The following is a 22,309-nucleotide window of genomic DNA, read 5'->3' on the forward strand; positions in this document are numbered from 1 at the left end:
GGAAGTGTCTCCTTTTCAGTGAATTGTAACAGGCTGCTGGCAACTGAGTGCAATAGAACTGACAGGGAAAAATCAGGCTTCAGATGGCACTGGGTGAATGGGGACTCCCACACTGGGGGCTTCAGATGGTACAGGGGGAATGGACTCCCACTCAGGGGGGCTTCAGTGACACTGCAGCAGGAATGGGCCAGGCAGGTTTCCATGGTCACAGCACTATATTAAAACTGACAGCTTGCAAAAGCTCAGCCGCGCAGGATGAGCAGTAGGTGTGGGACTAGTTTGAAAGGACATATAGTGGGGTTAAGCGTTTGGATTTTATTTGTTTCTGTAATGCTGTATGCGATTATGTACACAATTTGTAATCCGCAGAGAACAATTGTAGTGGCTATGTCTGTGATTATAATCATAATAAGTCTTAAACAAAAGGCAGTATTCCTCCTTTGAGGGTGGAAAGTGAGGAGCATTTCACAGTGTGAGGCAGAGGCACCCAACAGGTCTTTGGCTCTTTAACAACCCCCATCCCTGGTCCAGAAGAAGGCATGACTCAGAACTCCCTTCCCTTTCTAGAAAACGCCACCTTTAATCAGCAGCATTGTCCTTTGGTATAATCGAGGTCTGATAACAAAAAAAAAAGAAAAAAAAAAATCCAAGCAAGGAGAAGAAAAGCTAAGTGGGGGGACACTGAAGCGGGTTTAGGCGAGGGCCACTCAGCGGGGTAACGGGGCGGTACATGCACTTAGGGAGAACCAACACGATTGGACAGATAAACAGCGGTTTGGGGGGGGGTATAGGAGCACAAAAATTCTGTGGGGGGGGGGGGGAGGAGGGAGCCTCCTCTCCAACCCATTACTAAGGCCTCGGCTTCCAGCCCCCCACCCTCGATCTGGCCGTAGCTGGTAGAGCCCCCTCTCACCAGGCGACAGTAAACTCTGGCCTGGAACACCCAGGCGTAGGAGCACTCCCTTGTATCCTTAGAAGGGAACAGATGGCTTCAGAAAAAAAGGCTCCTGGGCCCGGAAGGATTTCTGTGAAAGCCTGTAGGAAGGTAAGTGCTCCCCTCTTTCACCGTGTCCAGTTTACTTTTGCTAACGCTGACTCGGGGGGGGGGGGGGGGGGCCCATGGGCAGGGCTCCGTTGCTGGAACCCTGGAATCTTTGGCTCAGCACCTGGGAGCCTCTGCTTATCTCCACCAAAAATGGAAGGTTCCCGGGCATTTCTGTGTCTGGAAAAGGGTCAGGTGTCACCTTCTCTCCCCAGGCCTCTCACATTGTCGTCGTCCCCCCCCCCCAGGTTCACAAAACCAGCCCACGGTACCACCATCTTCAACAAACTACTTACATAAATATACATCTGTTCAGACCTGCCGAGGGCCAAGGCACATGGTTTCAAACTGAGAAGTTTACATTCCGGGTGCGGCTCACACTTCTGAAAGGCCAAACTGACCTTGGTCACAGTCAGGGGTGTTGGAGGGTGCATGAAATCTCCCCTTTCCTCAGGCAGGGCCTGCAATCACCCCCATCCCAGTCTCTGAAACCGCTGATGCCACTGCAGAATTCTGTAGCAGCATTGGGGGGGGGGGGAAGCAACGTTTTCGAGACCAGAGAATATTCCGCAAGCTTGCCCATTCGCTTTGGATGCCAGGGTTAAGGTGGAGCAGCTGAAATTCCTCTCGCCCCACTCGCTAGGATTTGGGATGCGTGGGTGAGGGTAGGGCCTGTGTCTTTATAGAGCACAGAGGATGAATGGGCTCCGCAGGGCCAGGTAATTCTGGACCTTAGCCAGAATCTACAGGCCTTTGCCCAAAGCTAAAGGAATACAGAGCCTGGTTCAGACCCAAACTCAACCACCCATTAAAAAAAAAAGCTGGAACTGGTCCTGCTAAACAGTTCAGGAAGGAAGTCCATTCAGGGTACTGCACCACCCCCAGGGGTCTCAGCCCACCTTCCCTCACATTACCCCGGCTGTGTGTGTGTACTTGGCACAGAGCCAGGGACCAGAGAAGTGGTACCAGGGGACGTCAGCATAGTCTCTCTTCCACAACAAAGAGGAAAGAAAAAACAAAGGTGGATGTGTAGTGGCACACAGATCCCTTACAGGTGTCCTTGGGCAGACACAAAAATATAACGGGGCCCTTTCATCAGCGGTGACTGCAAGCAGCAGGATCCCCACGTGTAAGAAAAGTGCATTTTACTCCCACCTTCTTAAGCCTGGGAGCAGGGAAAAACAGGTTTAGGGCTTGTCCTCATCTGCCGGAGGACGGTTTGAGAAGAAGGGGGTCCCAGCTCCACCTCCCCCCCCCCCCCTTGCTTGGCTTTGCAGAGGCTCAGCTTGGACTCTGTGGCTGAAGCAGGAAGTAAGAGGAATCCATGCCCCCTCCCGGTGCCCACAATTGGGCTCCCTTGCCGCAGAGCGGACGAGGAGTCTGCAGGTACCCGGGCCAGACTAAAGCCGGAGAAGAGCGGCAGGCTGGGCTCCCTCAATCCAAAAAAAAAAAAAAAAAGACAGTGGAGGTGGTCTGCAGCGATTCCACCCCTGAAGCATCTCCGGGCAGATTGCGGCGCAGCGGGCAGAGAGGCGGGGAACGTGAAGACTTGCGTCCATGGAGAAACTCGAGGAGACCCCGGCGACTGCTCATAGCCTGCGCTCCACCGGCTGCTGCAGGCACAGCTCGCTGCCGGCCGAGATAATGGGCAGGTGATTGTCCATGTGGTAGCTGATCAGATGACTTACGCTCTCAAAGCGGTGATCCTTGGTTCGAACCTGTGGCAAGAGGGGGGGGGGGGGGGGGGGGTTGAGCAATAATGAGAGAATCTTACAGAAAAAAAAGAGACAGCTCATGTGTCTGCAGCACTGAGAAGGACCGGGGGGGGGGGGGGGGGGGCACACAACACAGACATTGAGCTTGTAACATAGACCGCGAGGGAACATGCCAGCAGCAGCGTTGCCCTCCCCCCCTCTTTGTTTGGATTTAAAAGACGTCAATGCACGGGATGGGGGGGGGGGGGGGGGAGGGGGCCCCTTGGCCAGAGGTGGACTCACCACTCCCTCGGGATCCACCAGCAGCAGGTGCTTGGGCTGCCCGCTCTGCAGCCCCGTCAGCACGTACTGCCCCGGCGTGGTCGTGCTCTCCCGCACCAGGAAGTCGCCGTTCCTCTTCAGCAGCTTCTCCGCCTCCTTGCGGTTCATCTTGCTGTGGTACCACAGCTCCTGCTTCAGCTGCTCCTCCATGGAGGCCACCAGCTGAGCCGGGGGGAGGCTCGCAGGGGCAGGAACCCTCAGGGCATCCTCAAAGGGCTCTGGAGAGAGAGAGAAGGCAGGAAGATGAGGAGAGTGGCCCCCCCCCCCATTGCCCAGGCCAGTCCCCTCTTGCTGCCGTGGGAAGCCGGCCTACATAAAAAGTTCCACGCAGCATTCGTTACTGCAAAAATACTGCCTTACCAGAGAAAACTCGTAGACAGGCACCTGACTGCGCCATCACCTTAGTGCCTCGTGTCTTTTATCAAGAACAATACTTTGGAGGTGGAAGGCAAGTATTCGTTTTTCATTTCCTGTGGGAAGCTTTTATTTGCATATTCCAAATGTATTTTTTTTTTTAATATTTGGGACTAGAAGCATCGGGATTTATTTGAGACCGCTGATTATAATCGTAGTGGTCCTTTTGAAAGAAGACACGAGACACTAAGGTAATGGCGTTAGTCAGGTGCCTATTTACAGGCATCTTCTCTTGCAAGGCAGTATTGAATGTTGGGCATTGTTAATCGGAGTGGAATTTCGTATACGGAATTGCTTTTTTTTTTTTGTTTGACTCAACGGGTTCTTATGTGTGTGTGTAATGACTCTGGAAACCCTGCAGTGACACAAACAGATACAAAGTTAATATTACGAGAGGACACTTAAGGGAGCAAATCTGTAAATCCCAGAGAATAGAGACAATCAAATCTCTACAAGCTATTAACAGCACACAAGAACCAAACCTTTTCCAGAGGAAAGACTGCTCTAGAACTAGAGGTCACAGTACGAGGCTCCCAGGAGATAGAATCAGGGAGAGAGTGCACGAGAGAGAGAGAGAGAGAGAGAGCGCGCCTCCTCCCCCTCCCCAGAGGGTGTTGTGTTCATACTTCGGGTGCCTCAGGGTGCTGCTGTCATCTGCGCTGCAGTCTCAGCTATCCCTGCTGTATTTAGGGATATGAGGGTGCTGCTGTCTCCTGCCCCCTAACCTGCATGTACCATTTTCATAATTTGGTTGCCTCGGGGGCCCTTCTATCTCCTCCTGCATGGACTCTCTTCAGCTGTCCTCATATGATGGACCCAGGCACCCATCAGCACCGTGTAACCTCAGATTGTTCTCTTTGTGCAGGTTGCCACTAACAGAAGACGCAGTTTCCTAATGCTCATATCTCCTTGAGAATGAAAAAGATTGGGAAAACCTTCACCCCTGCGGCTGCCAGGAGCAATCTGAGCTGCTTCGATGGTCTCGCTATGTTTAAAAGACAAACCCCCCAATCCTCTGCCCACAGCCCCTCCCCCGATCTGAAGATGTTCAGCCCGTAAGCCGACTCACTCATGTCAAAGATATCCCTCTGGGCACTGCCATTGGGGGCGCCAGGCACTGCCGCCTGGCGCGACTTGTCCAGGTTCTGCACGTTGACATAGGACGGATCATCAAACAGATCAGCCCGGTTTGGTGGTTTTATGGTGGAAGCACCCGCTGCAGGAAACTTGTCCCTCCCTGAAGAAGGGGAGGACAAAAAAAAAAAAAAAGTAGTGAGCAGAAGGGGTGCAAGCAGGGAGCCTGAGAACACACAGCCCCCAACCCTAACATCAGAGGGGGGTCCTACCTTGTATAGGAGGGTGCTGTTTCCTGGAATCGTAGTCTTCCCCAGACATCTGGCCCACAGGCTGTGGTGAGGAAGGCACAGTCTGTGAGAATCCGACACAGTGGCCCCCCCATTCAGGGCTGCCCCCCCCCCGCCCCCGCTGAATCGTTACTTACCAGGGTCGCTCCCAAATGGTTGGGGTCTGAGTGGAAGCTGGGAATCGCGACTGCCCTGAGCCGGCCCCATCCTGTAATCTCATGTCCACCACCCCTCCGATGGGAGGCTCTTTGCCTGGGAAGTCATTGTAGTACTGGTGGTCTGCAGGTTCCTCGTCCTCCTCATCCCATGCAGAGCCATCAAAACCGGCCATCCTGGGACAGAGAGAGAGAGTGCCTGTGATGGAGACTTACTCGCCAATTCCACCTAGGGCCCCCAAAATCTTATACCATCCCCGCATCTCAGGAGTTAGCCCACCGCAGCCAGAAACATTGAACATTATTAATTATTACTTTTAAATTGAGCTGCTTTGAAATCCTCACCCGTGTCATGTATGTTTGCCTGAGCTAGACTGTAAGCTCCTTGGAGCAGGGACTGTTGTCCATGTTTATCTGAACAGCACTCCGTATGTCTGGCAGCACTTTAAAAGTAAGCAGCCATCACCCCTTCCCGCTGAAATGCCATGGCGTACTGCCCAGTAAATTCTTTTCCTCATTTTGGCAAATCATCAGCTGGAAGGTGGCAACTGGTGTTTGACAGAGACCTGCCCTGTTCCCAAGAGAAAAAAAAAAACAAAAAACGAAGCTGCCGAACCCTCTCCTCTTTGCAGGAGCAGAGTTAAGGCGGCCACGTCCGGAGCAGCTGCAGGCCTCGCCTGCCCGGGCCTACCTGTCGTGGGGCGTCACCAGCTTTGGTGGGTTCTTCAGGTACTGCTTGAAACGCAGCTCGAAGGCTTGGCCGATGGTGCTGATCACATCCTGGGCCAGCCCTTCCAGGCACTCCAAGATGTGACAAGCTGGAAGAAGAAGGGTCGTAAGCCAAGGTCAGCGGCACGAGGAAACAGGCAGAGCGAACCAGTTATCTAGCAAAGCCAAAAGCGTCAGCCCCTGGCTGACACAGCTCGTGGTGGAGTTAAAAACCAAAAAAAATGACATGCAGCGTATAAAAGGAGAAAGCCTTCCGGGGGGGGACGGGGGGGGGGGGGGGGGGGGACACACGCAGACCGAGTCTCTCCCTACCTCTTTGATTCACTGGGTCTTTGGCAACGTACGCAACATATTCCGCTGTATCCTGCACCAAAAAAAAAACAACACAAACACAGAAATAAATGCAACACTCTCTGCAGCCAAAGATTTCCTCCCTTCCCTCTCCTGGACTGGCCATGTCGGAACGCGGAGGCCGCCCCAGCCATTCTTACCGGATCTCCTCCCGAGGCAAACGAGATGGACTGCATGTGATGGTTGGCGATTATCTGTGAGGACAGAAAAGCTGGAAGGTGAGAAGCCACACAAGAGCCAAGCTTCACTCTCTCTCCGGTACCTCCCGCCCCGGTATCTCCAGGTCACGGAGTGAAAGGACAAAGGGCTGACAAGGCAGGGTGCAAATCTTTTTTTTTTAACTAAAGAGACATCTGACCTGTTTGCAGTCGGAAGCCATGAGGTTCAGGCTGCTGGTGGAGATGGTCAGGGTGATGGGCATGCCAGCAAATTTCAGGTTACTCTTCCCCAGGATAGACGTCAGCGAGCGGCCACAGGTCTGCAAGAGAGCGGCCAGCGACAAAAGAGCCGTGAGCGGATCCCTCTCCGACCCATCCACGCCCGGCCAGCACCAAGACGGACACTTCCCAGAGAGGCAGGCAGTCCCCAAAGCCACCCCTCACCCCGGTGGCCCTTAAAGGGAGAGGCTCTGGCCTAACTGGATTCCAAGCCTTCCGCTTATGGCCCGGCCTGCTCAATATTCCCCCTCCCCCACATCTGCTAGAATTTTAATACTGGGCTAATCCATTAAAGTCTCATTATGAGAAGCTTGCTGGGAAGCTGTCAATCCCATTTATTGTCAAGGAAGCGAGCCTGGAATACGTAGTGAAACAGAAAAAAAAAAAAAAAAACCGCCCTGCCCCTAGCGCTTCGCGAGCATGGCTGGCCACACAGGTCCATTAGCGAAGCCAGCAGACAAAGGCAGACGCTGAGGGTACAGTGAGAGCTATTGATCCATCCCTGCCCTATTAATCTGATCGCGGGTGCCTGGGGGGGGAGGGGGGACGGACTTCTCCTCACTTGAAAGCTAGGGTCTCGGTTCCAGCCCCACAGCTCTCACCAGGTGAGAGCTAAACTGTTGAGAACAGAAGTTCAGGATGCCACCACTTACCCTCCCCCCCCCCACTCTAGTTCCACAGCAGCGCGTCCCGGGGGGGGCAAGGGTCGCCGGAGGTCCCCTCAGGCCAGGAGCGCGACTGAAAGGGAGCCTCTCAGGCTGAGGGAGCTGCAGATCAGTGCCATAGTGCTCATAGCCAATGGGAAAGGAAAGGCAACCTCCAGAAGATTCCCTGAGGAGAGCTGGGCGGGAGGCAGTAAGCCGGGGGGGGGAGGGGGGGGGACAGGAATTAAAAAGGAGAGGAAACCATTCCCGCCCTGGGTGTGCACAGACAGCACATTAACCCAGGGAGGTGCGGCTCCTGCTCACGCACGCGTCCTTTCACCGGCTGTAAAGGCTTCTCTGTCTATCTGTCCCTATCCCCCGAGGGCTCACAGGCTAAGCCAGTCCACGAGGCCGAAGTGACTCGCCCGAGGTCACAGGGGGGGCCTGAACCCCCCACTGCTCTGGGTTACCCCTCTCCTACTTTCGCGTGTCACCTTTCTCCTGCGCAGCGCCGCCTTCGCTCCGGGGACAGCCTCGCACACCAGGCTTATCGCCTCCCTGCGGGGAAGAAAAAAAAAGACACAGAAAGCTTGGCAAAAAACTCGCTTCGCAAAGGGCAGCGCACGTCTCGCGCGCGGGCAATGCCTGAAATCGTCATTCACGGGGGCAGTAGGGCTGGCAAGAGCCGTAGAAAGGGCCGGGGGGGAGGGAGAGCGACGCGGACACGTGCTCGAATCCACTCTGTGGACCCAGGGCTTACACCCGAACCCCCAGCACGACTCCACGTGCACGTCCGGAGGGGATTCGGAGACTGCATGGAGCCCTCCTAGACCTTCAGGTGGCGTTTAGGGCGGGAGGCTCACGGTTATCGCAACAGGAGTGTCAGAAGCTGGGCTGAGGTACAAACCCCTTCCGCCACATTGATTCTCCCCCTCCATTTATCGCTTCTGCCTTGTGTGTGTGCTACCGTGCTACATGCCCAGAGAATCGTGCAATCCCACACGCACTGGGACTGGCAGATCTATATCTGGCTTTCGTGGTACTTCAGTGGTTTTTCTGCTAATGCTGACTTAGCTTTATACCAAAAAAGCATCTACACCGAGGGCTGAGCTGAGTGCGGACGAGAGCCACACACACACACACACACACACACACTCTACACCGGGGCTGCTGGTCCCATTCTGCAATGCTGAGGAGGAATGAGGTGCTGGGGGGGGAGGGGGGGGGTCTTGCTGCGGCTGTCTCCTCCGTTGCACAGCTACTACCAACGGTAGGCAGGTCTCGCCAGGGCCCTTTCATGCATGCCACAGAGGCTGTGAGGCTTCTTCCTCGTAAACTGGGTCTCATCGAGGTGAGAGACTTACCTGGTGACCTGAGTTCTTGTGCTGAAATCCAGAGCTCTCATGGACTGCAGGACCTCAACACACCCCATGTACTGTGGGTCATAAAGAGAGGCAGGGATAAGAGGAGCCCCACAGCAGACAGGGGAGCAGCCCACTGGGCTGAATTATCCTGCATCAGCACATAAATATACAATGCTGCCCCCATCCACTGTACACAGGCCGCCCCCACCTCACACAGGCCGCCCCCACCTCACACAGGCCGCCCCCACCTCTCAAGAGCCCAGGTCTCCCCCACCGCACACAGACAGACCCCATCCACAGAGCACACCCTTCCCCCACCACACACAGGCAGACCCCACTTTCAGAGCACAGGTCATCCCCACCGTAAAAAAGGCAGACCCTGCTCTTAGCCCATCCCACCCCCACTGTACATGGGAAGACCCCACTCAGAACACAGGCCGCCCCCCCACTGTACAGAGAAAGACCTCATGTGGGCCCCCCCCGCACTTTATACAGGCAGACCCCACCCAATGGCCGGCCCCACCATCCACAGGCAGACCCCATGCAACCCCTCCCTTGTACACAGGCAGAGACCGCCCCCAGCATACATAGACAAGACTCCTCTCGCTATAAAAACTTAGGACATAGAATGACACCTTTCAAGCATTTTGTTCCCACATCTCTTGAGGTAGGTTTTCTTAAAGAAACATGCCAGCCAGTTAAGCAATTGCCTATTGAGATATTGGGGGTGGACCTATCTAGTCCCAGCAAGTTACGGGCTTGATAGGTATTAGACAGAGTCACGTCTCTCAGACTTCAGAGAGCTAGGGAAGTGACGACTCTCCATCCTCTTACTGCAGCTGAGCATCGAGCACCAGCGCTTCATGCTCCGGCCTCTGTCATTAGTCGTGCAATGATGAGCCTTTTATTTCTTGGATGTCGTCATTTTATTCTTATGGACGTGAGCAGCCACAAAACTTTGAGCGTGCAATCGACAAAATCATTTTAAGTAAAAGAAGACAGAGTTCGGAGACACCCCGGAGCCGCTGCTGGCTGGAACGTGCAGGGTCCCCGGCCGTGCGCAACGGACAGGGAGGGAGCAGGTGCGCTGAGGGGGGGGTCCACCGTGCTGACCCCAGCACTACACTAAAGGGTGAGCTCGAGGCAACGTTCGAGCGCTGCCAGAGGTCGTTACAGACCTCTGGCACCCAAGGGTCAGACTCGTGGGCAAGACCAAAGCCCCTCTCCTCCCCAAGGTTCCAATCCCAGCCCTGCCACTGCCCGACCTAAATGGTTTACTCTTTCTGTTCCTCCACTCCCAGATGGACCTGCGTATTTGTAATTGTAGCAGAAATAGTAGCATGTTCCCTCTTCTCTTCAGGAGCTGGTACGCCGTGCCCGCAGCGTGAAAACAATAGCACAGGAGGCACCCCAGGGGTGGCGGCCTGCTCGTTTCGTACAAATAGGATTGCAAAGCAGATCTGATAACCCTTGGGAAAGAAGCTGATAAAACCCAAGACGTTATCTGCAAGGTCGAATGGTTCTCCCAGCAAACTTACGTTATCCACGAAATGTCAGCCTTCTCCAGGATCCCCTCCCCAATACCTAAAACTTCAGCATTGCCAGCACACGGCATAAAACTAACCTGCTCAGGTGGCCCTAGCACTGCCTCTGGAAAAATAAGCTTCCCAGCTTTTCCCCAAACTCCCTCGGCCAGCCTGTGAACAGAGATGCATCTGTTGGGCAAGGCCTCAAGAACAGGAAGGAGCACAGCAATTCATCTCAAAACGCTGCCCGCGCTTTCTTCTGCAGGTTGCATTCTTACAGGAAATATAGATAAAGATATCATGTACAGTGAGTGATGCTGGAAACCATCCATTTTCACCTAAGTGAGATGCACTAGGGGATGCTGCAGGGCAGGAGTGAGGTGCATTGGCAGAGCTGTGTGTGGGGGTCTCAGTACTGGAATAGCAGGGGGTGCTGCAGGGCAGGAGTGAGGTGCATTGGCAGAGTCTGTGTGGGGGTCTCAGTATTGGAATAGCAGGGGGTGCTGCAGGGCAGGAATGAGGTGCACTGGCAGAGCTGTGTATGGGGCTCTCAGTGCTGGAATAGCAGGGGGTGCTGCAGGGCAGGAGTGAGGTGCACTGGCAGAGCTGTGTATGGGGCTCTCAGTGCTGGAATAGCAGGGGGTGGTGCAGGGCAGGAGTGAGGTGCATTGGCAGAGCTGTGTGTGGGGGTCTCAGTACTGGAATAGAAGGGGTGCTGCAGGGGAGGAGTGAGGTGCACTGGCAGAGCTGTGTATGGGGCTCTCAGTGCTGGAATAGCAGGGGGTGGTGCAGGGCAGGAGTGAGGTGCATTGGCAGAGCTGTGTGTGAGGATCTCAGTACTGGAATAGCAGGGGGTGCTGCAGGGCAGGAGTGAGGTGCATTGGTAGAGCTGTGTGTGAGGGTCTCAGTACTGGAATAGCAGGGGGTGCTGCAGGGCAGGAGTGAGGTGCATTGGCAGAGCTGTGTGTGGGGTCTCAGTACTGGAATAGCAGGGGTGCTGCAGGGCAGGAGTGAGGTGCATTGGCAGAGCTGTGTGTGGGGTCTCAGTACTGGAATAGCAGGGGTGCTGCAGGGCAGGAGTGAGGTGCATTGGCAGAGCTCTGTGTGGGGGTCTCAGTACTGGAATAGAAGGGGGTGCTGCAGGGCAGGAGTGAGGTGCATTGGTAGAGCTGTGTGTGAGGGTCTCAGTACTGGAATAGCAGGGGGTGCTGCAGGGCAGGAGTGAGGTGCATTGGCAGAGCTGTGTGTGAGGATCTCAGTGCTGAAATAGCAGGGGTGCTGCAGGGCAGGAGTGAGGTGTACTGGCAGAGCTCTGTGTGGGGGTCTCAGTACTGGAATAGCAGGGGTGCTGCAGGGGAGGAGTGAGGTGCATTGGTAGAGCTGTGTGTGGGGGTCTCAGTACTGGAATAACAGGGGGTGCGGCAGGGCAGGAGTGAGGTGCATTGGTAGAGCTGTGTGTGAGGGTCTCAGTACTGGAATAGCAGGGGGTGCGGGCATGTACTCTGTGAATACTGAATTTAACTGCAGTTAATGTTAACTCCTTGATTTCATGACCACTACAGCTTAAAACACATGAGGAGCTGAAGCTGATGAGTTAAAGGTACAGACAGAGGCAGGAAATCTGTACTCACCCTGACGAGGTAGGTGACTCCAGGGCCCATCACTTTGTCGTCCTGGTGTAGCCACCCTCTGGTGGGCTTATTGACGAAGCTGCCGTGCCGTGTCCATTCGTCGCCCCCCAGCTGACCACCTTCCACTCGGGTCTTCTTCCCGCAGCTCAGCTTGTTCATATCCTGGGAGAAAACAGTGATAGTCCTGATTGAGTCTGGGCTCGAGGAGGCGGCCGCTGACCCCGCCGACTCTGCCACCTCCTCCGGGCTCCCCGTTTCCTTCCCTCCCATGGAGAAACCCTTCAGGTTCAGCAGGTTGGCGGGATTGGACAGCTTCAGGTTGGCCATTTTGGGGAAGAAGGAGCAGAGGGTGGTAGGGCTGTCCTCAGATTCAGGGGACAGCTCCCCGATAGGCAGCATGGGAGTGAGAGAGGAAGAGGAGGCAGAGCTGGGCAGGGTCTGGGTAACCATCAGCTCCACCGTGGAGCTCAAGGGGGCCCCCATCCCCTCCTCCTCATTCCGCAGATGGTTGTACTTGCTCTTCTGCAGCAGATCCATGGCCGGGGCACTACACCCCTCTGCGGGGCACTCGCAAACTGGCCCAGGAAGGACGGGCCCTCTCATAGTCCGACCTGGCCAGGCTCCGATTTCAACAAGGCGGTATCCGGTGGGGGGATCAGAGGCTGGCAGCAGGAACCTGAAAGGTCAGCCATGGGCGGCTCTGCATTTATAGAACCCAGAGTGCTGGCAGAGCAGAATCCTCCGTACACAGCAACTGCAGCCAGCAAGAGCGACCTCAGGCAAAGACAAAAAAAAAAACCACAACACACACTTCTCAGCCCCCTCGTTGTAGGTCTCCCCAGTCTTTTGTCCCTGCCCGGGGCATCCAAGGAGAAACAAGACTGTTTCTGTCTCCACACCGTCCCCAGGGTGTCAGGAGCAGACCCTGCACAGTGCTCCAAGCTCTTCCCACCAGGGGCGACTCAGCCCTGCTACATCCATCTTCCTGCAGATGATGCCAAACGGAGATGCTCTGCTGCAGGCTGCAACCCCAGAGCAGAGAGATGGGGAAAAAAAAAAAAAAAGTCTTCACCCAGGGGAAGTGACAGGGCTTGTTTTCTCCATGTCGCCGCAGCCCAGGCAGTTGTGCCTGCTTGGAGGCGCACACACAAATCGGGGCAAGACGGCACCTCGTGCTCTGCTCAGCAGTGCCCCTCTGAGGGAAGTCCAGGGATACGGGAGCCGGCAGAGCAGAGCCCTGCCCCAGAGCTCCTGGCTCCCGCCCACTCCCAGCACCACACTCGGGAGCCGAGTGCTAGGAATCGGCGGCCTGCACAGTCACAGGGTACGACAGGCAGCAGAAGCTTCCTAATCAAAACACAATCTCGTTACACGCTGCAGCCATCAACCCCCTAGCACCAAAGCTCCTACTCTCTGCACGAAATAAACACCGAAAATCCCCTAAAAGAGGGCTACCAGGAGCTTTGAGTGCGAGGCTGAGAATAAAGGCAGGATTAAGGGAAGAAGGCTGGCTGGCTTGTCATCAGGGCCCGATGCCGATTCAGTGCCAGCAGATCCAGGCTCGCCTGCAGCAGGTCACAGCTGATCTGGAGCCCACCGAGGGGTTTCAGCCCCATGTTCCTGTAAGAAGGTGCCAGCTCCATCCAGTCCTGCCCCGGCCCTTCAGTGAAGGACGAGGAACGCCTGGCCTGGTTCGCAGAGCAGCTAGCACCTGGAGAAGGCCCACAGCCCAGTCAGGGAGCCAGTGCTGACTCACCCACCATAACGGCAGGAAAAAGGAGCCGCTGCCCCGGTCCCCTCTTATAGAAATGGATGTGAGCCCCACTCTTACAGAGCCAGATGTGAGCCCTGCTGCCCAGCTGTGCAGTTGCGCTTCAAGCTCTCATTATTGGCCCCTCCAGTGCTAGCTGGATTCACCGAAGTATCAGCTTGCACCTTTGCTAACCCTGTTATTTATCTAAGTCTTATTCCTAGCTCTCCTACCTTTTTAGGGTGTCTATCTTATTTTCTATTTTAACAACATTCTGGTATCCTTTTCATGGCCATACCTAGTTTTTTATACTTCTTCTCCAAGGCCACTCTGCAATTGCTCCTGATCAATCCACAGCTGCTTACGGAGGGTGGGCTGGCTGATTATGATCTGCACAGCAGCATCCTCAACTCACTTTCAAAACAGCATGACCCCCCCCCCCCCCCCTTCAGGCATGACCCACAAAAGTAGGTGGTTTATTTTACCTGGCCAGCAATTTCGGGAAACATATCTGCAGAGCAGGGAGCACACCAGCCCGCTCCCTCTCCCAGAAAAGCAGGGGAACAATCTCAGCATGAAGCTGGGGTTCAGGAAAGTCTTATTACAGAACCTGCCAGCACTTCCTGCAAAGAACACCTCTGTACTGTAACCTGGCTGAGGAAATCATGGTGCAACAAGGCAGGAGACAGCAGCGGCCACGGGCTTGGCCATTTTCCATGGGCGTCCAATAATGTCCACTGTAAAGCAGGAACACGCTATTACCCTTAACGCAGTGGTCCCCAAACCTGTCCTGGAGGGCCACCAGCCAGTCGGGTTTTTGGGATGTCCTCAATGAATATGCATGAGAGAAAATCTGCATGCACTGCCTCCATAACATGCAAATTTTCTCTCATGCATATTCATTTGGATATCCCAAAAACCCGACTGGCTAGTGGCCCTCCAGGACAGGTTTGGGGACCACTGCAAACGTATCAACAAGCCCACGTCACCAGTTCTCACTTTCGACTCTTAGCCAACCTGCACTCTCATTCCCGATTCTCCTACTTTTCGGGTGTACACTTTTCACAGCTCTTTTTGATCATTTTGACTTTTCAGCTCCCCTTCTATTCCAGGTGAGTTGAGTTAGTAGTGACAAACTATAGAGTAGGACCCCCGACTGCACTAGGGCCTTCCTGCTCAAGGGATTATTCACAAAGTCTGGGCAGGACTGGGCTGTGACGCTCTCTTACTGACTGATCAGACTGCAGACCACCCTGTGCATTACGGCTCTTTGTCACTCCATAACATGAACAGGAAAGTCTCAGCTGGAAGGACAGAGCTGGGATCTGGCATTAGGACCACCTGGGGACGTTTCCCCCTGTATCTCTTCCCAACTCACTATAGCTCAGCCACTGCAGCCACAGTCCTCAATGGAGGGCCACACACCAGCGCTCTACCAGGGGCCTGCAGTCATGAGCCTTGAATCCAGTTCCACTAGGTGTTGCTGGTGTGCAGTGACTGGGACTCCCTCCCTCTGAAGCTGTGGGTGCTACCGCTAGAGCATCTCTAGCCCTGGCTGATCTGGGGGACAAACCCAGATCTTCTACAGGCAGCGAGCACCACGGCCGCTGGAGCAGCACACCAGCTTGGTTTCCGATGCCATCGTTGGTACTGGAAGGTGCTCTGTGCCGTAAGCATGGCCTCCCCGTTACCAGCTGGCACCCACAAGGGCAGACCAGGAAAGCCAGTGAGAAACCCTGCTGTTTGGGGACCGCAGTGCTGCGCTGAAAGATGCGAGATGGAGAAAGCAAGCATGCCAGAGCCTACAGAGAACCTCTGGGAAAGGCTGTGAGGCCTTTCCCAGAGGTTCTGGAAGGAAGGAGGCCCAGCCAGGCCATCAGGCACAACCCACAAGCCGGGGAAAGGCCCATACCATAGGTCAAGGGTGGGCCTGCAGCACCTGCCCCAGCACAAGCTGCTACGCTCCTCTGTCTTCTCGAATCTGGCCAGATCACCGCACCAGGGGAAGGTATGCACTGTTATCCACCTTACCACCATCAATAAAAGCTGGCAATAGAGCAGAGATGTGAGCCTTACACAGAGCAGTGCAATTATACACCTGAAACATCCCAACTGCAAAACAATAGAATATTTAAGATCCTGGCCAATATTCAGACCTGGGTTACATTTCCCTGGCTGTTGAGCGGGTTTGTGAGCACGAGGCCAATTTCCGCCTCATCTCTCTGCCTCGCTCATCTCCTTAGCCCCTTGAACTGAAGTTCTATTTATTGACTGCCTTCCTGGTCTCTGGGGGGGGACTGCAACTTCCTACAGCAATGCATTCCGAGCTCTCTCCTTCAGGACAGCAGCCAGCAGGACACGCACACAGGAAGCTTAGGGAAGGAGCCGCCCATGTGGGGGTACACTGGGCTCCAGCCTCCAGGCCTGCTCCTTAACTCCTTCCCTCCTGGGCAGGACTCATGGTGCAGAAATCACAGAGCCAGCCTCTCGCCCACACTCGGATTACAGCATACCTTCCATCACTGTCCCATCTCCCCTCCTTACTGACCACCCCCCCTCCCTCCCTCCCTTCGAGGGCTCAATTTTCATTGTCCTGTTTGCAATATGCATTACCTCCCTTCTTTTTTTTTGCTTCTCAGGCCAGCAGCCACTGGCAAAGAATCTACGACCAGATAGGAAGAGGAGGCAGGACACAGTCAGACCCCACTCATCTTCGCCCCTACTCAGCCCAGGTGGGATGGCATCCAGGACTGCTCATGCCGCTACAAAAGGAAAAGCAATGCCCTGGGCCCAGCATCCTGCGTCGACAGCTGAGATGCAAGAACATCCTGTGTAAACAGGACAGCGGGCCTCTCCTCTTCGAGGGGAGAGAGGAAGTGTGCAGGCACAGTGCCAGGCCGTCAACTGGAGAGACGCCAAATGCTCGGGGTGAGGAAGAACCATAAGCAAAATGTTATTGCTGCCACACTAGAGTTGGGAAGATACAGCCTTCTCGAGTTGAATTACTGGGTTACCCTTCCCCATGGCAGGGAGGGGGGGGGGGGGGACGGGACGGGACTGATTCTGCACCAGAAACCAAAGAGCAGGGTAGCCAGAGCACACAGTCAGGTCCTGAGGGCCAGCAGGAACCAACCTCGGCCTGGAACCATTCCACCTAATCCAACCTACAGTTTACACCCGCCACCCCCGGCTCACTCTGTACTCACCTGATGAAGGGCCCAGAGGTCTATAAAGCTAATCAGAAAATGTTTCAAGTAAGCCCAATGCAAAAGGTCTGCACTGCAACGTCGTCACCCACTGCTGCTGCTACGTCCAAAGTGGACTAACCCCCACCAGACAACGTTTATTAGCGGTTCTGCAACTGAGAGGCCATCAGCCCAGAATGCACAACAGCTGGCCTGAACGACCAAGGCAAAAACGCTCTCACTGTCCTATGTAGAGATTGAGGCTTCAGCACAGTTCCCTCACACTAATGCTCAGGGAATCAGGAGATTTGAAACGAAACAGCTGGAACATTGCACAACATTTAAAATCATATAAAAAAGATGCGTAGCTTAAAGAACAGGAGGGCACGTCACAGACAGAGGGCGGGAGACGACGAGAGGGCCTGGGACCACCACCGAGAGGAGGACTGTCCCTTTAAAAGTGCACATTCTCCATCCTGCCTATGCTAAGCCCCACAGACACACCCAACCCCATCTCTGATCCTCAGCAGAAACAGTCACTCACCCACCCCCTTGGAGATAAAACAGCAGATTAAGTAAGCTATGCCACATCATGAAAAGAGAGAGGTTTAGCCAAGATAAACGGCCATGTCCTGGAGGGGCCTAGTCAAACCAGCTTTACTATGTCTGGCTGAACCCAGGGCACACACAGCAGGCATTCTCCAATTCCCACTCACACCACAAGTCAGAGACAGTTCCCAGCAAAGGGAGGCCATGGGTCTATACAAGACCGACACATTCCCCCTCTCTGCACTCACACAAGCCAGGCCCTGTGGTGCTCTTAGAAAAGCAAATATATCTCTGGTATTTCTCCAGGAAGTACCTGGGTGTGTGCTCCTTACTTCTTTTCACATCGTGGTACGCTTGCACTTTGAATCCCTACTTGCACACAGAAAAATCTGGACTGATGATTTGAAGCAACAACATGCAAAATGTTTTATTAGGTCCTCAACCGGACAGTGATCATTCCCGAGCCCAGATTCTGCTGCCTTCCCCTCACTGTGCACGGTCCTCAGCAAAGCAACATCTCAGATTATGTCTCCGACCTACCAGAGCACATGCATGCACAGCGTTGTAGTCTGGCCCGTGCGCTCGCAGCTACAGGAAAGAAGCCGTAGCCACCACCAGAGCACCACCAGCAAAGCCCCACCACCGCACGCCACGTGACAGGGCTTACCACATACTCCATCTCCGTGATTTGGGAGGGTTGAAAGCAAGGGCCAAAAATGCAACCCCACTCTTCGCTGGGTCAAACCTGCATTTCAGTAACAAATGAGAAGAGTTAAGAGGGCAGCTGTGATGTAGGAAACATGCAGGCCCCCCCAAATAGTGCCTTTCCCTGTCAACCTAGTGAGCTCACCTGAAAAGATCCAACACCCTGGCTCAAAGTGCTATGGAACGAGAGCTTTAAACCGTTTGGTAACAAGGGGCGAGTCTGGCTTTAAAAAGGGGGAAGGGAGAAGGAAGAGTCCAGAGGTCGCACCACTGACTTACAGTGACAGTCACTTGCCCTCAACCCCGTCTCATGACCTAAGGACATTTCAGTGACCAAGGCGGAGAAATACACCTGGGAAAGGGAAGAAAAGGAACCCCAGATAAACAGGCAGAGGCGAAATTAGAATATCACCGGTAGAGCACCAAACTCCTCCCAGCTGTGTGGGAGACACTCAGACACCGCTGCCAATCCACAAGCAGCTTCCCAGGAGACTGGCCGCCACTCGACCCTGGATGAGCTGCTCCCCCTTCTCTTGCCATCCACAGTCATGTCGTCATCCCCCCCCCCCCCCGATTCTGGGCCATCACACACCAAACATGTGCGAACTCGCTACGGCCACGCAGTTCACTTCCCAACTCCAGCATTCCTGCCATTCCAGCCCTAAAGGCAGCCACGGAGCCTGCACAGGCCTAGCCTTATGATCAGATTTCCGGGGTCTATGTCAACAGAAAATTGCTCAACATCCAGCTCGTATGTTAACAGGCGTGTGTGCTGGCATTTTCTCCAGGGTTTCCATTCCTGCAGGAGGGGGGGGGGGGGGACACACCAGGAAAATGCTGGGTGCAGATTAAATTCCTAACAGCTTGAAAATCAGGAAACTGCGCATCTCTGAAACAAGTCAGTAGCTGTTCCGTCCTGCCAGATACTGTTCTCCTGTCACCCAGCTGACCCTTCCAGGAAGGCACTGACCCCAGGCACAGCGTCTGTCTTGCATTCAGGGCTGTTTTTCTTGCAACCTCTTCTTTGCCACTGATTTTGACAAACTATGTTCTTTACAGGAGAACACAAAGGAAGGGCAAGAATCGGACCTTTTTCAGCAAATTGATGACGTACTTTAAGGAAATGTTGATAATGCAATCTTCTGAAATGTTGTTAATAAGTCAGTACTGTTAATATAGTTACTTTTCACTCTCCTTCTATTGCTGTTTTCTTCCTCCTTGCTCAATCCTGGCCCCCTCTCTCCCTTTCTCGCCTGCTCCCCCTCCCCTTTTTCCTGTTCATTGTAATTTTCTACTTCCTTGAGTTGATTGTAAACCGGCATGATGTGCCCTATGAATGTCGGTATATTAACAGTTATCAAATAAATAAAATAAATACATTTATTACAGGGGAAAGATGCAACATTGAAAACAAAGACCTTTAATTATCCAGGAGGAACAAGATAGGAGTAACAGTGCAAACTTCCCTCCCACACTGCACCTAACTTCTACCTCAGCCCTGTTCTGCATCGAGAGAGGACAGACTTGATATTAGCTCAGTCCTTGCTGTCTGCTGAAGAAAAACCAGTTAGTGTCAACAGCAGTGGATTTTAGTGATGAGGCCATACACTTATTTCATACCAGCCACCAAAGTGTCTGCCTCATTGGGTTAGTCCAGTACGTCTGAGCATGTGAGAGAACATGTCATGCTCTATCAACATAACAACTGAGAAAAAAAATGTGTTAGGAGACCATTTATGTTACAGTGAAAGAACTCAAAAAGAACCAGAACCTGCCCATATAGCCCTCAGTGAGGTATTCTAGCAGGAGCAGAAACTCCCAGCAATCTTTGCTCACACATGATAAAAAACCAAGGCAGAGCTAGGGCAGTTTCTCGATGCTAGACCTTTAGCATTCTAGGCCCACCATAGCCTCAAAAATTCAACTTTCTTATCCAAAGCAAAATATTAAACAGCCTGTCATGCACACAAGCTAGAACAGCTCAAATTGCTTAACTGTGCAGGCTTTAGTTAAAAAAAAAAAAAAAAAAGTAGATTGCCTGAATGATAGGTGCAGATAGTATAAGCAAAACCACAATACACTCACATGTCTGATGGTTTAAAGAGGCTACACAGGGTTGATTTTGCTCATTTCCTGATCCTCTTGTTGGCCTCTGCTGCTCAAGCAAAGAGCCCAGGATCTCCAGGAACCACCAGATCCACCACTGTACATAGACGGGGGGAGGGAGAGATGATGCATGGAAGGAGCTCATTGTGCAGTAGCATGGGGGATGATTAGAGCAAGAAACTAAGAGCTATCATTTTCCAGAGTATCAAAACAGTAACATATTACTAGAGATGAAACTATAACTGCAAAATGATTTATGACTCATTGAAAATTAGAGGTGCACAATGGAGACTGCAGGTGCAGCCTGTACTGTATTTGGAATGCCAGAAATATTTCCAAGGGAAGAATACTGAGAACTTGCTGTTCTCTACTGTAGATATAGCACAGAACAGCAAGTGAAGCAGATGGCAGTACAATAGCATCACTGATATTACTCCATCGTTGGAGCCAATGAGCAGAACACAACTGCTCAACAGGTCACAAGCCAACTAAAGAACTTTTGAGAAGGCTGCTTGCTAGAGAGAAAGTTCTGGGCTCTCTCTCTGGTTTCCAGCTTTATTGTACCTCAATCTAACTACCTCTCACATATGGCAGCAATTCCCTACAAACACACTCTCCAGAGAAACAGGAAGGAGTGATGACTGGATGATGTATCTGCAGCAAACAACTATTCAGATGGGTTTCTTAGATCAGCAGATTAGCAACATGCAGTTCAGCATATTAAACCTCTTCTACTTTTACAAATCGTATTATTTAACAGAGAATGAAAAAATAACATTAGAAATGTTGGTGCAACAGAGGATTACCAATGTAAGAAGCTGCTGAAGTGATAAGTTTATTTAATACCTAGAAACAAAACTAAATCAACCATTTCCCAGCACAGCAGGAAGGAGACAATATGGAGGGAAGTCTCCTCATAAGCCAAGGCAAAACCAGAAAACTAGCCACAGAACCACAAATCTCTTCAGCATCAACACATGGAAGAAACACTACACGGGAGGAGGAAGGAAGGAGGCAGGAAATAACCAGGAATAATGAGTTCTTATTAATCAGAACATCGCTGAGGAGATATGAGTGGCATGGAGGAAAAGATACAAGGACAGGGTGACAGAGAGGTGCAATCAGGTCATGGTGAGAATACAGGACATAGGTAGAGGCAATAAAAACAGAAGGGGTCATAAGTGAGGGAAACAGAGAATCGCGGGGTGAAGAGAGGACAATAGGGAGCAGAGATCAAATGGTGATGGAGGGAATCGGGGAAAAGAGTGGAAAGAGAAGGGACAAGAATCAGGTACACTGAAAATACAGGGATGGGGCCAAAAAGAATTGGCGAGGGGGGGGGGGGGGAATCAAGAGTGCTAAAGAGATGAAGATTACAGTAAGAATAAGGGGGAAGGCACAATAAGAATAGGGGAGGGTAGAAAGGGTGCAGCAAGGACAGGATACAATGAGGAGGGAAATAAGAGTAAGGGTGGAAGGAGGGAACAGTGACAGGGGAGGGAAACAGCGGAGATAGAGGAAGGGAGGCGTGGGATAGAAGGGGGGAGTGAGAAGACTGGACAGTGTGGCAGTGATGGAGGGGACGGGACAGTAAGAGCAGAGGGAAAGCAGCGAGAGAGGAACGGGACAGTGGCGAGAAAGAGAGAACAGGGAAAAGGAGCTGGAGTAGGGATAGAGGAAGAGCAATGAGGAGGAGGAGAGGGACGAAGGAATAAGAGGGACAGTAATAGGGGGAGGGGCAGTGGTAGATGGGAGGGGGAGGAGAGTAGGAATAGAGAGAGAGCAATGAGAGGGGAACGGAACAGTGGTGAGGGTAGGAAATAAGGGGGAACAGTAAAGGGGGAGGGGACAGTGGGAGATTAGTGGGGGTACAGGGGAACGAGAGAGTGGAGTGGGGGAGAAGGAATAAGGGTAGAGACTATAAGAGGGGAGGAGCGCAGCATTAGCGCTTTCTTACCAGGACAGCATGAATCGCAACTCTCGGTTCCCGCTCCCGGCCATGCAGCGGCTACTGAGAAACTTTTCGACCCCTCCCGCAGAAACTTTACACCACTCTCTACTCACTTCCGGTTCCACTGCTCATGTCGTCATCTCCCAGGGCCCCTAGCGTGTGACGTCAAAGAGGCAGGCCCGACCAAAGCGAGGGCGGCACGCCTGAGGGCAACAACTGTCACGTGACCGAGTGTACGTCCAAATGAAAACGTATTGTTTTTATTTACTTATATTTTTAACAGCCTATCACGAATTTCTTTATTATCTGAAGTCGCATAATGTGTTAAAGAAGGGGAAAAAATAACCGGCCTGGGCTAGACTTTGACTTA

The 22,309-nt window shown here is 53.0% G+C and overlaps 1 protein-coding gene and 1 long non-coding RNA gene across 2 annotated transcripts; both read right to left on the reverse strand.

Moving 5' to 3' along the window:
- Positions 1-295: 295 nt before the first annotated feature.
- Positions 296-14,233, reverse strand: SHC1 (SHC adaptor protein 1). The gene is given in 13 exon segments (XM_029580350.1): positions 296-2,760; positions 3,040-3,296; positions 4,562-4,729; positions 4,839-4,899; positions 4,994-5,013; positions 5,016-5,188; positions 5,703-5,829; positions 6,053-6,104; positions 6,232-6,285; positions 6,450-6,569; positions 7,667-7,730; positions 8,537-8,607; positions 11,694-14,233. Coding segments are annotated over 13 exon segments (1,899 nt in total). The 5' UTR covers positions 12,297-14,233; the 3' UTR covers positions 296-2,631.
- Positions 14,234-14,351: 118 nt separating this feature from the next.
- On the reverse strand, positions 14,352-22,058 carry LOC115077916. Its single transcript, XR_003853002.1, has 4 exons — positions 21,946-22,058; positions 19,968-20,085; positions 17,845-17,922; positions 14,352-15,489 (listed from the first exon to the last, which is right to left on the reverse strand). It is a non-coding gene; the product is annotated as an uncharacterized LOC115077916 (long non-coding RNA).
- Between the last annotated feature and the right edge of the window lie 251 nt (positions 22,059-22,309).

This window comes from Rhinatrema bivittatum, chromosome 16 (genome assembly GCF_901001135.1).
Source record: "Rhinatrema bivittatum chromosome 16, aRhiBiv1.1, whole genome shotgun sequence".
In the NCBI taxonomy this organism is placed as follows: Eukaryota; Metazoa; Chordata; class Amphibia; order Gymnophiona; family Rhinatrematidae; genus Rhinatrema; species Rhinatrema bivittatum.